At 49.8% G+C, this 15,836-nt stretch overlaps 3 protein-coding genes across 3 annotated transcripts; 1 reads left to right on the top strand and 2 right to left on the bottom strand.

Annotated features, from left to right (window-relative positions):
* Nucleotides 1-1,859: 1,859 nt before the first annotated feature.
* On the bottom strand, nucleotides 1,860-3,486 carry A1O5_06101 (uncharacterized protein; the record flags this gene model as incomplete). Its single annotated transcript, XM_007746697.1, has 4 exons — nucleotides 1,860-2,933; nucleotides 2,984-3,055; nucleotides 3,109-3,383; nucleotides 3,435-3,486. The coding sequence occupies 4 exons, from the start codon at nucleotides 3,484-3,486 to the stop codon at nucleotides 1,860-1,862; spliced, it is 1,473 nt and encodes a 490-aa protein (XP_007744887.1).
* Nucleotides 3,487-5,706: 2,220 nt separating this feature from the next.
* On the bottom strand, nucleotides 5,707-7,725 carry A1O5_06100 (uncharacterized protein; the record flags this gene model as incomplete). Its single annotated transcript, XM_007746696.1, has 5 exons — nucleotides 5,707-5,922; nucleotides 5,973-6,381; nucleotides 6,456-6,937; nucleotides 7,008-7,474; nucleotides 7,545-7,725. 5 exons carry the CDS (start codon nucleotides 7,723-7,725, stop codon nucleotides 5,707-5,709), a joined length of 1,755 nt encoding a protein of 584 aa, XP_007744886.1.
* Nucleotides 7,726-9,020: 1,295 nt separating this feature from the next.
* A1O5_06099 (ATPase) lies at nucleotides 9,021-14,154 on the top strand (the record flags this gene model as incomplete). Its single annotated transcript, XM_007746695.1, has 11 exons — nucleotides 9,021-9,574; nucleotides 9,633-9,715; nucleotides 9,774-10,225; nucleotides 10,298-10,641; nucleotides 10,703-10,946; nucleotides 10,999-11,594; nucleotides 11,653-12,019; nucleotides 12,071-12,383; nucleotides 12,444-13,072; nucleotides 13,134-13,597; nucleotides 13,665-14,154. The coding sequence occupies 11 exons, from the start codon at nucleotides 9,021-9,023 to the stop codon at nucleotides 14,152-14,154; spliced, it is 4,536 nt and encodes a 1,511-aa protein (XP_007744885.1).
* Nucleotides 14,155-15,836: the final 1,682 nt, after the last annotated feature.

The raw sequence follows: 15,836 nt of genomic DNA, 5'->3' as shown, positions 1-15,836 counted from the left end.
GTGCCAAGTCGACCGAGGATGGAGACCAGATGACGTTCTGTTGTCTGGTAAGTCAAGTTGCTGGGAGAGATATTGAAACTGGAAATCAGTCGATCGGGTGTTGTGACAATGTTACGTGCAAGAGCAATAACAGAGTCGAGGTAGTTGACCTTCGACCTCGACACACCGTGCAGACACCACGCTTGCTGCCCGTCCTGCCCGTCCTGCCCTCAATGATAACCCCCGTCCAAGTAGGTCTGGCTGAAAATTAGGCCATATGTCCTCCCCCCGAAGCCATGTAGGTGACGCAAGTTGCTGTCACCCAAGTGAAATATCGCACTCCGAATGCCGAGGAGACTCGCTGTCTTGAAGCCCAATAAGGCCGGATCTTCACCCTTACAGAACAGTACGACATCCAAGAGTAGGTCCCATTTAGACTTGGAGTAATCGACTTTCAGAGTATGAGCTCCCTGATGATCTGCAGCAATGCCTAAAAGGGCGTACGTTTTGTCGCGAGGCTCCGTGCACTGTGATTCTCCATAGGCGAACAACAAAGTGCGCCGAGCTTAGAGAGGTGGCTTCTTGTCTCTGTTGGCACAATTGTTGTAGCTGGTCTGTCGATAAGGAGCTTCATGGGCAGCCTGTCTCCGGGCCGTAGCATCTGTGATCCTGCTACCCTGACTGAGGGATAACAATGCAGTGTGAAGTGCATACTTGAACTTTGTCTATGAAGCCGACTTGCCGCCACAAAGCACTTGAACTTCTCTGGCGAGAATGAGTTCCTGCAGAACCCATGTCCTGCTCCAGTAGCTTCGCCTCTCTATGTCTGCCATACTAACCACTGCTGCGTTGAATTAGTCGGGATTCGATTTCGGTGTCATACTGTATCTGATTCTAGGACATCGAACAACGTGTTGGTGCATGGTGTCCCATTCCCCAACCAGCAAAGCACACGTGTTGCGGATCGATAAATTTTGCCCATAAGCTGCACCTGATGATTGCATTTGGCAGTGTGTGACTGATCAACGCAGCGCGCATCGAAATCGCGGATCGAGGCTGGCAGGTCGCTGAAACGGCCCAAATGCACGCCGGATGCTCGACACCACCTGACTTCGCATCACCCGCTGATCGCCTTTCAGTCGTAAAGCGATTGCGACCAAGCCTGCTGCACCTACAAGTATATAGCGCAACCCTCTCCGGCTTCAGAATTCAGTGGAAACTCCAGCTCACCAAATCTTCTTGTTTGATTATCATGTGCTCAGCTTTGGTACTGTAGTGTCATAGCCGTATCAAAAAATTGCTGGCGAATGTATATACTCGCCGATATCTGAGGAAAGAGTTTCCGGCTTCTCCGACTCCATCCCGCGAACGACGAACTGCTCCGACGTGAGTTGGTAACCGACGCTCTTGTCGATGGACACCCAACTCATGAGGCGCTGTCCTATGTTTTGGGGCTCCAGTGGCTCACTAAACCATATTATTTGCCATTGACAGACACCTTCTATCACAGTCAATTGCCGAGCTGCCTTTCTGTAGCTCAGACATCGGAGAAAACCTCGTCTGCTGTGGTTTGATGCAATCTGCATCTAGGAATGTCCTTCCTACCGACAATGTCCTGCGAAAGAGGTGCGCATCTGCCGCCAAAAACAATGGGTTCACGAGGACATACTTTTGGCCACATTTAGAGCAACCCCTTTCGGGCATAGTCGCCACGTCTTGGCAGGTCGCTGCTTTTGACTTCGCAATCAGAGATGCCCTACCATGCTTTATATAGCACGTTCTACCCTTACCTTTTTATATTAATTTCTAGAGAGCATGATTTTAAGGAATATTTAAGGTGGGTCTAAAGTACACATGCCGTCACATTAGTCGACGTATCACTACTTACGTCTGTCGGGAAGCGCTACCTGGGGCATTTCTCCAGGAACAATGCCTCTCAGGCAAATGCTGGCTCTGACAGTGGTTCCATTCCCAACGTCAAATTTCTGCTGAAGGATCTTATCCGGTGCATCCGCCACACTCGCAAAAGGTATATCAACGCCTCCGATCTCTTTCTCGCCGTCCAGAAGCGCAATACGGAACTTGTCCGGACTGCTCCCCACCAAATCTGTTGTAATGGGCAGCCGGAACGCCTGGTCGAATGCAGGATTGCTGATGTCGGTACCGGGAGCATCAGTCTTGATGGCGGTCTGGAATCGTTGAGTCTTGCCCCAAGTCACTACTACGCTTGGCTTCAGGTCTTCGCGCTGGCCCTTGATGTCGAATGCACTTGCGACTAGGATGGTAGCGATGCCGGAGAGGCGACCATCGCCTTTGTGGTCGGAAGCAGTGAGGCTGCCGGCATCGGCCACGTACTTGAAGAATTGGCATGAGATCGATACTCTGCCTTCCGTTTCCTCGCCTTTGTGAACCAATGGCAGTTCTTGGCTACCTCCAGCCACCAAAATCTCTCGAACCGTTGTCACCGCAAGGCCGACTTCATCATCTCCGTTGACATCTTCATCTTCGACGTCCACTTTAATGCACTGATCGAAATCACTCACCACAAAGTCATGCGTCTCGTTCCACGTCGGCCTGTTCGTGTTGTTCTTCGTGGTTGTCTTCCACGATTCCTCTCCACCGACGTCGACCTTGGCATAGCAGTCTGGAGCGGCGCGAGTTAACTTGTTGAACAACTTTCTCGTGGATGACTTAGCCTCCTCTCCAAAGCCCCATGCCTTCTCCACCGTCACTCGCACCATGCCAAGCGGGTAATGGTAGGTTTTGAAGTAGTCGGCGTTGGCGTCAAGCTTGAGCAGGAATCGGTTGGGAAGGGTGAACATGGAGTTGATAATGCCAAGAATCACCTTGCGGACGGTGTCGTCAATGACCGAGAAATCAGCCACGTTAGCAGCGCCAGTGAAATCAAGCTTCAGGACTGGTGGGTTGATGAATGATATCTGGGCGGCTCCGATCTGCATCGAGTGTCAATGGGGAGGACGCCGGTGGCAGAATATTTGCATACCAGCGGGATGACGTTTGTTAGAGGGCATAGCAATATGGAAAGCCGGCCATGAAGCTGCACGCTTTCGACGCCCTACAATCACGAATCAATGGCATTCACTTGGTTGGCAGAAGACAGCCACTCACCAGGGCGGGTATCATGTCTGCATCCAGTTCGATGTCGGCTTTGCCCACCCAGTCAACGTTCAGGTCGAGTTTGATGCCATCTAATTCACTCTTTGTTGTCTTTGCGTTTGATAGCCGCAGAGGTACAGGCCCGAGATCGATCTTGGTGAAGTGCAGCGTGGCCAGTGGGCCAGGAAGCATAGTCTTGAACATGGGCTCCACGATCTCCTTGACCATTTTGCTGCCGGCCGCATTGATGTTGGGCCATAACTCCTTCACGATGTCGTTTAAGAACTCTGTCTGGCTTAGGACTAGGTCAGAAAACAACATGCATCATATGCTCTTACCTGCTGATTCACCGCTCCCTTCGGCAGTCAGCTTTTCGACGATTCCTGACATAATGATTGCAACTGCGTTATATGACGGTTAGACACTCAATTGAAAATCGCCAATCAGTACCATGCTGTGTAGAAAGGAGGAGCTCACTGCTTCGCAGCGTGAAGCAAACGCGATAGTTGGAACATGACGCAATCAAGCTTGCTGCCAACTGTTCTGGACCACTGCGGGGGTGCAGGCAGCTGTGACGTCACCCAAGGCTGTCGGGCTGCGAGGCAGGTACCTGGTATAGCCGGTCACTGGAGGCGCTCGATTAGGCTCCCTTGCAACGCAGCGCCAAGATACGAACAAATACGAGAAAATCAGCTCCCTCACAAATCAGAGGTCCAAACCTCAAGTTTCTACAGTCCAGTGTTTCATGCGGGATCGATCAGAATAAATGCATACGGAATGAACCCGACGAGTGGATCTTCCAGGTCGAGTTGATGGCTGGCTCTTAACCCGTGTTGGCCAGGACACCAATCATGCCAATCCCACTATTCATCCTTGCACGGCCTGATGATGGGCACGGCGAGACCTCGCTGTCTCCTCCTGAAAGCGAAGTAGCTTTGAGTGTTCCGGTAGGCTTCAACACGCCTCATTTTAGCACCACAGTTTCAGTTTGAGACAGGAGACGGCCCAAACCCGGTCTCTTTCCTTTCTTTCGTCTTTTCGTACCGTTCAGGGGTATATACAGAAGCTCTATATAAGCGTTTGTCTGGCATTGTTTTGCAATAGACAGAGGCCGCAATTCACTCATTTGGACAATATGGAACTCCAAGTTAGGAGAGTTTTGGGCTGAAAGAGAGGGACTGGGGTTCCTATCGGGTAATCCAGCAAGCACAAGGCATACAACCAACTTTCTCACAAAACAGGAGGTTCGAACTTCACGTTTCTTCTGTATTTGGTTCGATTTCGATCAGAAAACACGCATACCGAATCGACACGGAAACGAAATCAATATTTGCCCAGACAAAATGTAGCAAGTCCCTACCAAGGCGCTCAGACACTTCTCTCAGCTCATTCGCTCTCGGTCTGTGTGCGTGCATCTCCTCATCGCAAACACATCGACCCCAAGACCCATGATGCTAACTCCACCGGTGCCGGGCCCCTTCACATTACTAGATCGAGCACCAGAGGCTTTTCAGCTGAGAGGATGGAAGTGGGAATGGGCAAGGATGCCTCCAGGTGCTGCCATCGGTAGCGCAACCAGGCACAAATTCTGGCAGCCTTTTTAGGCTTCTCGCCAGAAATTTCCTTCCTGCTACCCATACTTCTTGCTTACAGTTCAGTCGACCTCATCTTCTACCGCCTGCACCCCAAATCGCCTCCCCCTACCTGTTGCTCGTCCCCTCCCTCGAAAGACCCTCTGTTTAGCAATGAAAATTGCAAGAATCCAAATCAAACTCGCGGCCAATACTCGAATATGGGAGCATCTACAGAAAAGTCGGTACATCCACTGTTGTCGCAGAACAAGACCGAGTACAGAAAATGAAATCTTTCAGTGGATTGTTTCCGTGCTGAAGAGTTTGGCATGGTTATTGAGGGGATGAGTGAACAATTCTTGTTGTGGGTGTTTCCTCAAAAATAACACATACCTGTCCATCTGGAAGCAACTACTCAAGGATCCAGTATTTTTATTTCAACACCGCACCTTAGATGCATATTAGCACTTGATCGAATCGAACCTAACTCTCAGGTCGATACTCGATACTTTCATGATATTCGTATTACGCGCCCTCCCTTATGATCTGCTCGTTAGACCGGTGAGCAAAGTAGTTCGAGAGCTCATCGAACAGGATGTTATAAGCAACGAAGTCCTAGCACTCCTCATCTTAGCAACGGAACTTCAGACGGAAAAAGCCAGTGACCGCTCCAAGTCTAACAGCGTTCGAGCTGAAATCCCGGGGTTTTGGTTTTGTCTCGAAGCGAAAAACCTGAGCAAAGAGGAGCAAAGGGCGTGCTATAGGGAGCACACAGCACACACTTTTAACTCCAAAGCCAACGCATGGTGCGTTGTCCAAGGGAACACTATTTTGCGGTACGCGGCGTGGGTCATTCGGGGGGTCATGTAAACGTGGTCACACCGCTGAGCCCTTACCTCGTACAAATAGTGCAACAGTCTTTCCGAGCCGGGGGAAACCTGCAAGAGCGTTTGAAGAAGACAACAGGGTAAATGGCGACGCCATATGTACATCCGGAGCCTTTCAATATTCTCCGCCAGAATGACAGCATCCTGGTACACTATTCGTCGCATTCATCCGCTCCTAAGCCACCCCATAGTCCAAGGTTCGCGTCGACTCCAGAGACCGCAAGGCCGAAGAGGTCCATAATGTCCGTGCCCATTGGGATATCATCCTGCCCGTAGTTCGAATCGCTATTGATTGGGTATGTCAAGTGTTCCATGGCTCCTGACGAGGTATTTGCAGAATCTTGTAGGATCGGGAGCTGTTGAAACGCCTGTAATGTAGACATTAATTAACGAGATCCACCGTGAGAGGGCAGCTTACCAGTGAAAGGGGCGAGACACTCACTTGGTCTAGGTTATCCTGTACTTGAGAGGAAGAGACCATTGGACCAACCAGGTGGGCATTGTTATAACTGGCGGGGATTGGGCCTGAATTCAAGGGTAGAACTGGCCAGCTGAGAGCCGAAGATAGCGTGTTTGGCTGCTTGAGAGAGGATTCGCTTTTGGAGCCACGATTTTGAACGTCTCTCGTGTATTCTGCTGCAATAAAGGCAAATTCAGTTATCATTGAACCGGGTAGAACGCCGCCACTTGCGTAGTCGATCTGACTAAAATGACCACCCGCGACGTGCAAAAGTGCCAGGTTGCTTGCTGTTTCTGGATGGTTGGGATTGTGAACGATGAAATCGAAAAGCACAAACAGCGCGGCAATCGGTATGCCTACCAGAACCCTAGTAACTCAGCTGCTATCAGAGACTTTGTTCAAGCGGGAGTGCATCACCTCTATACGAGAGCCAGGACTTACCACATCGGTGTATGCGGTTCAACATCTATGAACCTGCTCAACTCAAGGATGGATCTTGAAGCCTTGATGATGGCTATGTTGCTGTCAAACTGTCGGGTGGGGGTGGCAGCTTCTTCAGGTCGACTTTCGAGATGCAATCTTGCACGGGAAAGAGCTAGAAGAAGTCCATAATAAAGATAGTGAGTCCAGAGAGCCGCAACTCTCGTCAAGGGGCCGGGCAGGTAATTGTCCCAAAAAGGTGCCCCGGGTCGAATGAATTCCGGGATTGACATGCGCCATTGTTGCAGTTCAGTTTCTAACTGATCAATGACAGCACAGAAGTATTCTCGTGAGTTCCCTGTCACACCAATGGAGAACAGAGAGCTATAAGCCCGAGAAAGCAAACGTGCATGTCTCGACCAAGCCAAAAACCAATTGTACTCGCCGAAAGATGGCTCCGACACCGTCGGAACACAGTGGCCGATATCTGTGTCGTTGAAAAACTGAATACGTAAGCATGCGGCAACAGTGAGAACCGAATTCTGCAGCGGTAAGGCTGAGTATCGAACTTACAGAACCCCTCCCATAGTAGAAGCTCGATGTTTTTTCAATGCTGTACAAGACCCAAAATGTCCGTGCGTAAGACTTAACAACTCCGTCTTTCTGTCTGCTGAGCGGAATCTTCTGCACTCTTCTGGAACTTTCGGTAAGAATGATGTGCTCGATTTGGAGACAGGACAACGAAAGTGCGAAGACGGTCATGGCTGTAAGTGCCTGCAGAAGCAAAAGAGAGTCAGGAAGAGTCAGGAGGTCGGGGAACGCGGCTAGTGCCACTGAAAATAGCAGCCAAGACCTCGATTTCCCTGGTTCAAAACTTCCGTGCCCGGAGTGTTGGCAGCCAAGGGCCAGAACGGCATGATATAAAGCTGACAATGCCTTGTTGGTGATCATTTCCTGAGAGAAGTTAGGGTTGGAAATGGTCTGTTCAAATGTGGCGCGGTCGAGGAATGGGTAGAATGGGTGGATTCTCTCAAAGTAGCCTGTCCACAGTCAACAAAACACTGAAGCCTACCTTGAACTGTAGAACAAGGAGGCAGCACAGGTACATACATTTCACGTAGGTAGACGCAACTTCCCAGTCGAGAATGACCTCCTGAGTATTTGATCTTCGGAGGAAGGTGCCATTCGGCGATGGCGGACCGCCGCGAACTCGTCCATTGATCACCTCAGCCGCTCTTCGTAACAAGTCATTCAGCTTGTTGTTTTGGAGGCGTGCTGACAAGGCCGTCATTCTCGATTCAGAGAAAAAGCTGAGGCTGTAGTTTCCGCCTGCACCGCCGGTTAGATAGTAACTGCACGGCCAGCCGGCGACGTACTGAAAATTCCATTTCCCTGGTGCACAAGCATCAGCAGCGTAGTACACCTTTGGAAGTTTCTGAACATACTTTGAACGGGAAAAACTTCCCTTGTGAAGAACCGGCAGGCCAGGACTGCGCAAGGAGACGATCGACATAAAGCTGGGGAAGCACTTCAGGTATCTGGGGGAATCCTCTGTGATTGAAATTGCGAATAACAGACTGCTCGGTGTCCTACCCTGCATCAGCCTCTGTGTAGACCCCGGCATTCTTCTCACGAAAGGAATCGGTGTTGGACGGGAGAACACACGGCGTTCTGTTGGTTCAAATGCTCCAGCACACTTGGCACTGGTGGCTCGTTGGTCGCTTATCACAGAGAGGTTAGTATGCTCCGTTCAAATTGGACAGGTCCAGTTGAATCCCACGCACAGCTCTTTAATTCCGGGCCTTTTGCCCGGCGACGTCGTGACTGTTTGGCCGCACCAAAATAACACGTCTCACCTCGACGCTTCTCGCCTAGTATTAGCCCCGTTTCCAAAGCTCCAAGACATGGAGATTTTATACGGTACAGTTCACACATGAGCCAGATGGTCCTCGGCCTTGGGCTAATCAGCTTGACATGCTCAGAATTAGATTCCTCGGCGGCCATATTTGCTTACCGGAACAACGTACTTTACGATCCTTGCAGGAACCACATGCTTTGAGCATCTTTGCTGTGCCATCTTTCTCAGTTGACATATTGAACACACTGCACACTGACTTCTCGACAGTGAGAATAAAGGTGCAATTTCCTCGCGGGTGGAAGTTTCTTGAACTCTTGGGCTACGTTAATTGCCAATGCTTGTCACACCGAGGACCCCGCTGACGCCCCCTTTAAACCCTCGGTGCCGAATGCATCTCCACTGTGGGCAACAATCCGGCCCTGGGATTGGTATTTCGGATTTTCGGGAATCTTTCAGGATATGATACAACGTGGGCCTTGGCCTGTCCTTAGATCATCAAACGTCTCCTCGGCCGAGGACACACCACGCTCATGACAGATTAATCCCTGAAGACACGGGCGTGTCATTTTGCAAGATTTCCCTTGCATCTCGGACGATTGCAGGATGATCATGCTACATGTCAGCCGAGCCTCGCGGGTATATCAGGGACATGGCTCCCGCATCTCTCGACTTGGTTCTGCTGCAGACTGGGAAGTCGGCTGGTATTTCCGCCACAATCTTACGACGCCATGGACGATCTGTCTCAGAGTATACCTCATTCGATGCTATCCTTGAATACTGTTTCGCCGCCCGACCCTATGCGAGAGGATGAATCAACATCCGATATCGACCCAGAAAAGAGGGGAAAGGCAGCCACATCGGACTCTACCTCCCCACGCTCGCTGCGCAGAGACCACACAGACCAGTTCGCACAGCTTGTGCGAGCGTCCTCTGAAATTGTGCGTGGTATCAATCCCTTCCTCGATCTTGATCAACCTTCTCTGGATCCAAGCTCGCCACAGTTTGATATCAAACTGTGGGCAAAGACGTTCTTCGAAGCAGTCTCGAACGACCCTGAGAGGTATCCTCAACGTTCAGCGGGACTCTCTTACCGTGGTGTCAACGTCTACGGACAATATACACCGATAGACTACCAGTCAGATGTGGTCAATGTGGTGCTAGATATCCCAAAGATGATCATATCCACCATCAGTAAACGAGGGAAAAATGTCCAGATCCTGAAAGATTTCGAAGGCTTGGTCAAGAGCGGCGAAATGCTGCTGGTCCTGGGTCAACCCGGCAGGTGGGTCAGCATGTTTACTTAATTTTGACAGTTTGTTCATCGGTTTGACCTCGAGTAGTGGCGTTTCGACCTTTCTGAAGACGGTGGCGGGCCAAACGCGTGGCTTATGTCTCGACTCGGGATCTGAGATCAGCTATCAAGGTGAGACTCCACAGAACCAAAGCCAACAACAGTGACACGCTGAGCACGGCAAACACAGGTATCCCATGGGGCGTGATGCATGGGCGGTTCCGAGGCGAAATTATCTATCAAGCAGAAACTGATGTCCATTTCCCCCATCTGACCGTGGGTCAAACATTGCTATTTGCTGCTGCAGCAAGGACTCCAAGAAATCGGCTTCCTGGAGTGAGTCGCAAGAGACACGCAGAGATCATCAGAGGCGTCGCGATGGCTGTCTTTGGCATTTCTCATACTATCAATACGAGGGTTGGCGACGACTTTGTCAGAGGCATTAGCGGAGGAGAGAGAAAACGTGTCAGTCTCGCTGAAGTTGCTCTGAATCAAAGTCAAATTCAATGCTGGGACAATAGTACTCGTGGATTGGACAGTGCAACAGCACTCCAATTTATCAAGACTCTCAGATTGTCAACAGAAGTGGCAGGGACGACGACCCTAGTAGCCATTTACCAGGCTTCGGAAGCTGTCTACGATGTAAGTGCATTGCAAGAAGGACTGTGTCAACATGGAAGGGATGAGGTGAAATCTAACAGATATCTCAACCAGGTATTTGACAAGGTTGTCTTGCTTTATGAAGGCAGGCAGATATATTTTGGCAGCACGGAAGACGCGAAGAGATATTTCGTCGACTTGGGCTTCCATTGTCCTGAACGGCAGACAACCGCCGACTTTCTCACTTCGCTCACCAATCCAGCTGAACGGATCGTCCGCCCTGGGTTTGAGAACCTCGTTCCTCGCACGCCGAAGGAATTTGCCCAAACATGGCAAGAAAGCAGCGCGAGAGAGAAATTGCTCCAGGCCATCGCAGCCTTCGAGCAAGAGTATCCAAAGGCTAGTTCCTCTCTCGAAAGATTTAAGAAATCAAGGAAGGCTCAGCAAGGTGCTTTAGTGTTCGACAACCCCGTGGTTTCTCTCGGTCCAGCGAATCTTGACACTGACCAAATCTCTCAGGCCTAGCATGTCTCCTTACACGATCTCAGTACCGATGCAAATCGAACTGTGCACTATCCGCGGATTTCAGAGGTTAATGGGGAACAAGACGTTTTTCCTAATCACGGTTTTTGGGAATTTTGCCATATCACTAGTGCTCGGAAGTGTGTTCTACGACCTACCTTTTTCGGCTGCGAGCATCAGCAGTAGAGGAACCCTCCTTTACTTTGCTATCCTCTTTAATGCACTGAATAGTGCCCTCGAGGTTCGGGCTTTCCGCACTCAAACTCCAAGGTGACATGAACTAATGTGGACAGATTTTTTCCTTATATGAACAGCGGCCTGTAGTCGAGAAGCAAGCAAGATACGCGCTATACCACCCGATCTCAGAAGCAATTGCGTCCGTTATTACTGCGATGCCGAGTAAACTGATCTCCACCTTTGCGTTCAATGTGCCCCTTTATCTCATGTCCAATCTACGCAGAGAAGCCGGGGCCTTCTTCATCTTCTTGCTCTTTGGGTTCACCTGCACTTTAGCCATGTCGATGATATTTCGGACCATTGGACAATCCACACGGACTGTCTACCAGGCACTCACTCCGACGGCATTCTTTGTTCTGGCCATGGTGATCTACACTGGATACATCTTGCCTACGGCAAAGATGCAAGGTTGGTTGAGGTGGATCCACTGGATTGATCCAATCTATTATCCATACGAAAGTATTATGATCAACGAGTTTAATGGACGCCAATTTCCGTGCTCTCAATACCTTCCGTCAGGGCCAGGCTACGAAAATTCAACAGGATTGGAGCGAGCTTGCTCGGCTGCTGGGGCTCTTCCAGGAGCCGATTACGTGGATGGAGGTTATTACATAGCTGCCGCATTCGGGTACGATCATTCCCATCTCTGGAGGTAAGTTTGTGGATTTCTCCCGGAAGTCTTGTCAAGGATATGCGCTGAACTGTGGTAGAAACTTTGGAATCCTCATTGCATACATCATCTTCTTCACCATTACCTATTTTCTCGCTGCTAGCTATGTCCACACTGACCGATCCAAAGGTGAGGTATTAGTGTTTCGACGTGGCCGCAAGCCGATAACAGCTCTCAATTCTGCACAAGACGAGGAATCAAACAACGGCCATCTTGCCGATGAAACCAACAAGCTCCGGCAGGTGGCGGCCGATTCGGCAGAACATCAACATACAACCATTCAGATGCACGGTTCCACTTTCCACTGGAGAGATGTAGCATATGAAATCTCAATCAAGGGGAAACCCAGAAAGATTCTGTGTGATGTCGACGGCTGGATAAAGCCAGGAACATTGACCGCTTTGATGGTAATCCCACAACACCCAATGACTTCCCGTACATCCTAACTTTGAGGACAGGGTGCAACTGGTGCTGGGAAGACAACCTTGCTCGATGTTCTTGCGGGTCGAGTAACCATGGGCATTGTCAATGGTCATATGTTTGTGGATGGCAATCCCCTCGATCAGTCTTTTCAAAGGAAGACCGGCTACATTCAGCAACAGGATTTACACCTGGAGACATCGACGGTTCGAGAGTCATTAAGGTTTTCTGCCGTTCTTCGTCAGCCCCCCACTACTAGCAAAGAGGACAAGTTCGCCTACGTCGAGGAAGTGATAAGGCTGTTGGACATGGAGAGCTACGCAGATGCCATTGTTGGTATTCCTGGGCAAGGTTTGTGTCTCGACTTCTAAGCCATTTTGAGCAAAACTTGACGCTGATGGAAATACACAGGGTTGAACATTGAACAAAGGAAGCGCTTGACTATTGCCGTAGAACTTGCTGCCAAACCAGATTTGCTGCTCTTTCTCGACGAACCAACTTCAGGTCTTGATAGCCAAACAGCCTGGTCTATCATGACGCTGCTCAGGAAACTCTCAAACAACGGCCAAGCAATCTTATGCACGATTCATCAACCATCGGCATTGCTTTTCCAGCAATTTGACCGACTTCTGCTCCTTTCAAAAGGTGGTAAAACTGCCTATTTCGGCGACCTCGGGAATGATTCGAGATCACTTACTGACTACTTTGAACGGTACGGTGCTCGGCCATGTGGGCAGAATGAGAACCCTGCAGAGTGGATGATGGAAGTCATTGGGGCTGCACCAGGCGTAACAGCAATCCGAGACTGGCCTGACACTTGGCGAAGGAGTCCCGAGTACGGTCAAGTGCGACAATTCCTCTCGGAGTTGGAAGAGAGCCATGTTTCTATTACGAAGAATCAAACCCGGAGCTCACTGGTGGCAGCGAAGTATGCTGCTCCATTCGGCACACAGTTTTTCTACTGCACAACAAGAGTCTTCGAACAATACTGGCGTACACCAACGTACATCTATTCCAAGTTATTGTTATGTCTCGCAACGGTAAGCAGGCCAACCTAACCGTATTCGTGTGAAAACAAAACTGAACTAAATCCGTTGACAGAGCATCTTCATCGGCGCTTCATTCTATAGTGCAGAAAACTCGATGCAAGGACTTCAGGACCAAATGTTTGCCATCTTCATGCTGATAGTCATTTTCGCCTTCCTCGTATATCAGACGATGCCAAACTTTGTCGTCCAGCGGTCTCTATACGAAGCTCGAGAACGGCCCTCCAAGACGTATGCCTGGTACATTTTCATGTCCGCCAACCTTGTTGTCGAGCTGACGTGGAACACTGTGGCCGCTCCACTGATATTCTTCCCCTTTTACTACCTCGTTGGGATGGACAAGAACGCTGAAGCGTCCCACGCCGTTGCAGAACGTGGAGGGCTCATGTTCCTCTTGACGTTGTGTTTCACGCTATTCACAGCGACCTTTGCTCTCATGGCCATCGCTGGAGTGGCAACAGCAGAGATAGGGGCCATCCTTTCTCTGGTAGCTTTCGCCTTCTCTCTTATATTTTGTGGGTAAGTTACTGTGGGAGAACGTCCCCTGAGAAGAAGGTCGATCGGCTAATCCTCTCGATGTCTACAGAGTCATGGCTCCGCCTGCCGCGCTCCCGGGATTTTGGATCTTCATGTACAGGATTTCGCCGTTCACTTATCTCATCAGTGCTTTTCTCTCAACTGGTCTAGCCAATTCTGAGGTCCACTGTTCACCCCTTGAGACTGCCAAACTCCAGCCCTTTCCTGGAGAGACTTGCGCTCAGTACATGGCCCCCTATATTCAAGTGGCGGGCGGCGCTCTCTACAATCCTCAGGCCACCGAAAACTGCGAATTCTGTACCATTGCGAACACCAACGTATATCTGGCATCTGTTTCCTCCTTTTATGACGAGAGATGGCGAAACTTTGGGATTCTGTGGGTATACATTATTTTTAATGCTTTTGCCGCAGTATTTTTGTACTGGTTAGCGAGAGTCCCGAAGCGGGAAATCAACGGAGGCCGATCTTTGTTGGCGTCCTGGGACTGGGTTCAACTTTCGTTTGCCCGGGGTTTGGGCCTCAATAGGTCAAGAGCATGAAAGGCTCCTCAGTCGCTGTCTGACATGCAAATATGCTAGGGGAGGACCTTCATCAAGCCCACAATTTCTGTGGACAATCGAATGGAGTAGGGCTGCCTAGAAGCGACCAGTTATTTGACGAAGGCGCCGAAAATGTCAACAAGTACTAGTGGTCGATGGAGGAAGTTTAGGGGAGGGTGTTTCGAAACTTTTTATTGTTTGTTACGGGCGATATATCGGAGGAGGGAAATCTGGGAGGCGCCGAGACTCGGCTGTGAATAGATTGGTAGAACATGGATAGTCAGATTTCGATTCAAAAAATTTTGTCTAGACAACTGCAAATGGGTATTCAATGAGTAGTTGACAGTATCGACAGCCGGTTCAGGAGAGAATATCGCATTCGACAGTCTCTTTTTCTCGACAGCATCTTCGAAGATGTACAATGGAAGCTTCTTGAAAGAACATAGCTGACGAACGCCGCCGTTCTCGAAGTCTACATTCATCAGTGAAATTTACAAGGAGCCCAAATAAGCCCATGTGGGTGTAATGAGGCACGCTGAATACACAAACTAAATCCCTCACAAAATAGAGGTTCAAATCTCAATTTTCTGCGGCACTTAATTGTGGATCGATCGAGATAGATGCAGATCGATCAATCTTGCATGGCCGAAAAAGAAGAAGGAGGTCCTGCTAATGGCTGAGATCTTTGAGGCTGCTCTTGTCTTGTTAGTGCACACTGAGTCGACGCTAGAACGTAACCAACCCTTGACTAGACGAAATGCGGCGAGCATCCCGGCGAGACCTCTCTCGCGTATCCTGCATTTTCTCTCCTCGGTCAGTGTGGACGTAACCCCGCTATTACAAAAACACCGACCCAAGATCCTCTTTCAACCTTTCTCTAGTTGGTCTAAAGCCATCGCTACAACTAAGGACCGCGCATGGTCGCGGGAGGAATTGGTGTTGTTGCTTTAGACGCTGGATTTCGATATCTGCAAGTTACGACATCAATTCGAGAGAAGCGAGAATGAGCCCCTCCTCGAAGCCAATTTGATTAGGAAGAAAACTCGAGCGCCGCACTACTAGCTAAGTAAAGTCCAAACTTCGTCGGCTGTGGATCAATTATGGACCAAATGTCATCAATGAATCGGAGGAAGCCCTAGCGAGAATTTTCGCGCGCCCCAGCTTCGAATCCAAGGAGAACAATGCTTCCATACTCAGCAAGAAGCAAAGGATGCACCACATGAAAGACAAAAGCGGCCAAGCTGTTGTATTCGACCTGGTTAGCGACACAAGAGCCATATTGTTGAGACTTGAAGGTGCGAATATCAAGAAATTCATGCCACCAACCTCCTCCCTTCTCCACACTGATTATCATGGCTTCCAATCTGCCGATCAATGAGCTGCCTACCGTATCCGTAAGAAGACATGGCACGATTTGCACGATGCAAGACATTCCTTACATTCGAGACCAGGATACCAAAGAAAGCAATGAAAGCGCGCACACTATTATTTCCGTCTGCAATGCTGAGTCTGGCAAGGCTAAAGGTAGCCAGCCGCCGATTCGCCGGTCAACTCACTTTAGGACAGTGGTCAACTTCCCAGAACGCATTGATTAACTATCCAGCCTTAGCATCCCGTTTGGGGCCGTGGCTGTCCGTGTGACTCGTTGAAATGCCCGTTGGTCAAAGTCCCCGAAACGCAAT

The sequence above is a fragment of the Cladophialophora psammophila genome (assembly GCF_000585535.1).
Source record: "Cladophialophora psammophila CBS 110553 chromosome Unknown aczJe-supercont1.8, whole genome shotgun sequence".
Lineage (NCBI taxonomy): Eukaryota > Fungi > Ascomycota > Eurotiomycetes > Chaetothyriales > Herpotrichiellaceae > Cladophialophora > Cladophialophora psammophila.
The sequence above is the reverse complement of the archived record's forward strand: the minus strand, read 5'-3'. Positions and strand labels throughout refer to the sequence as shown.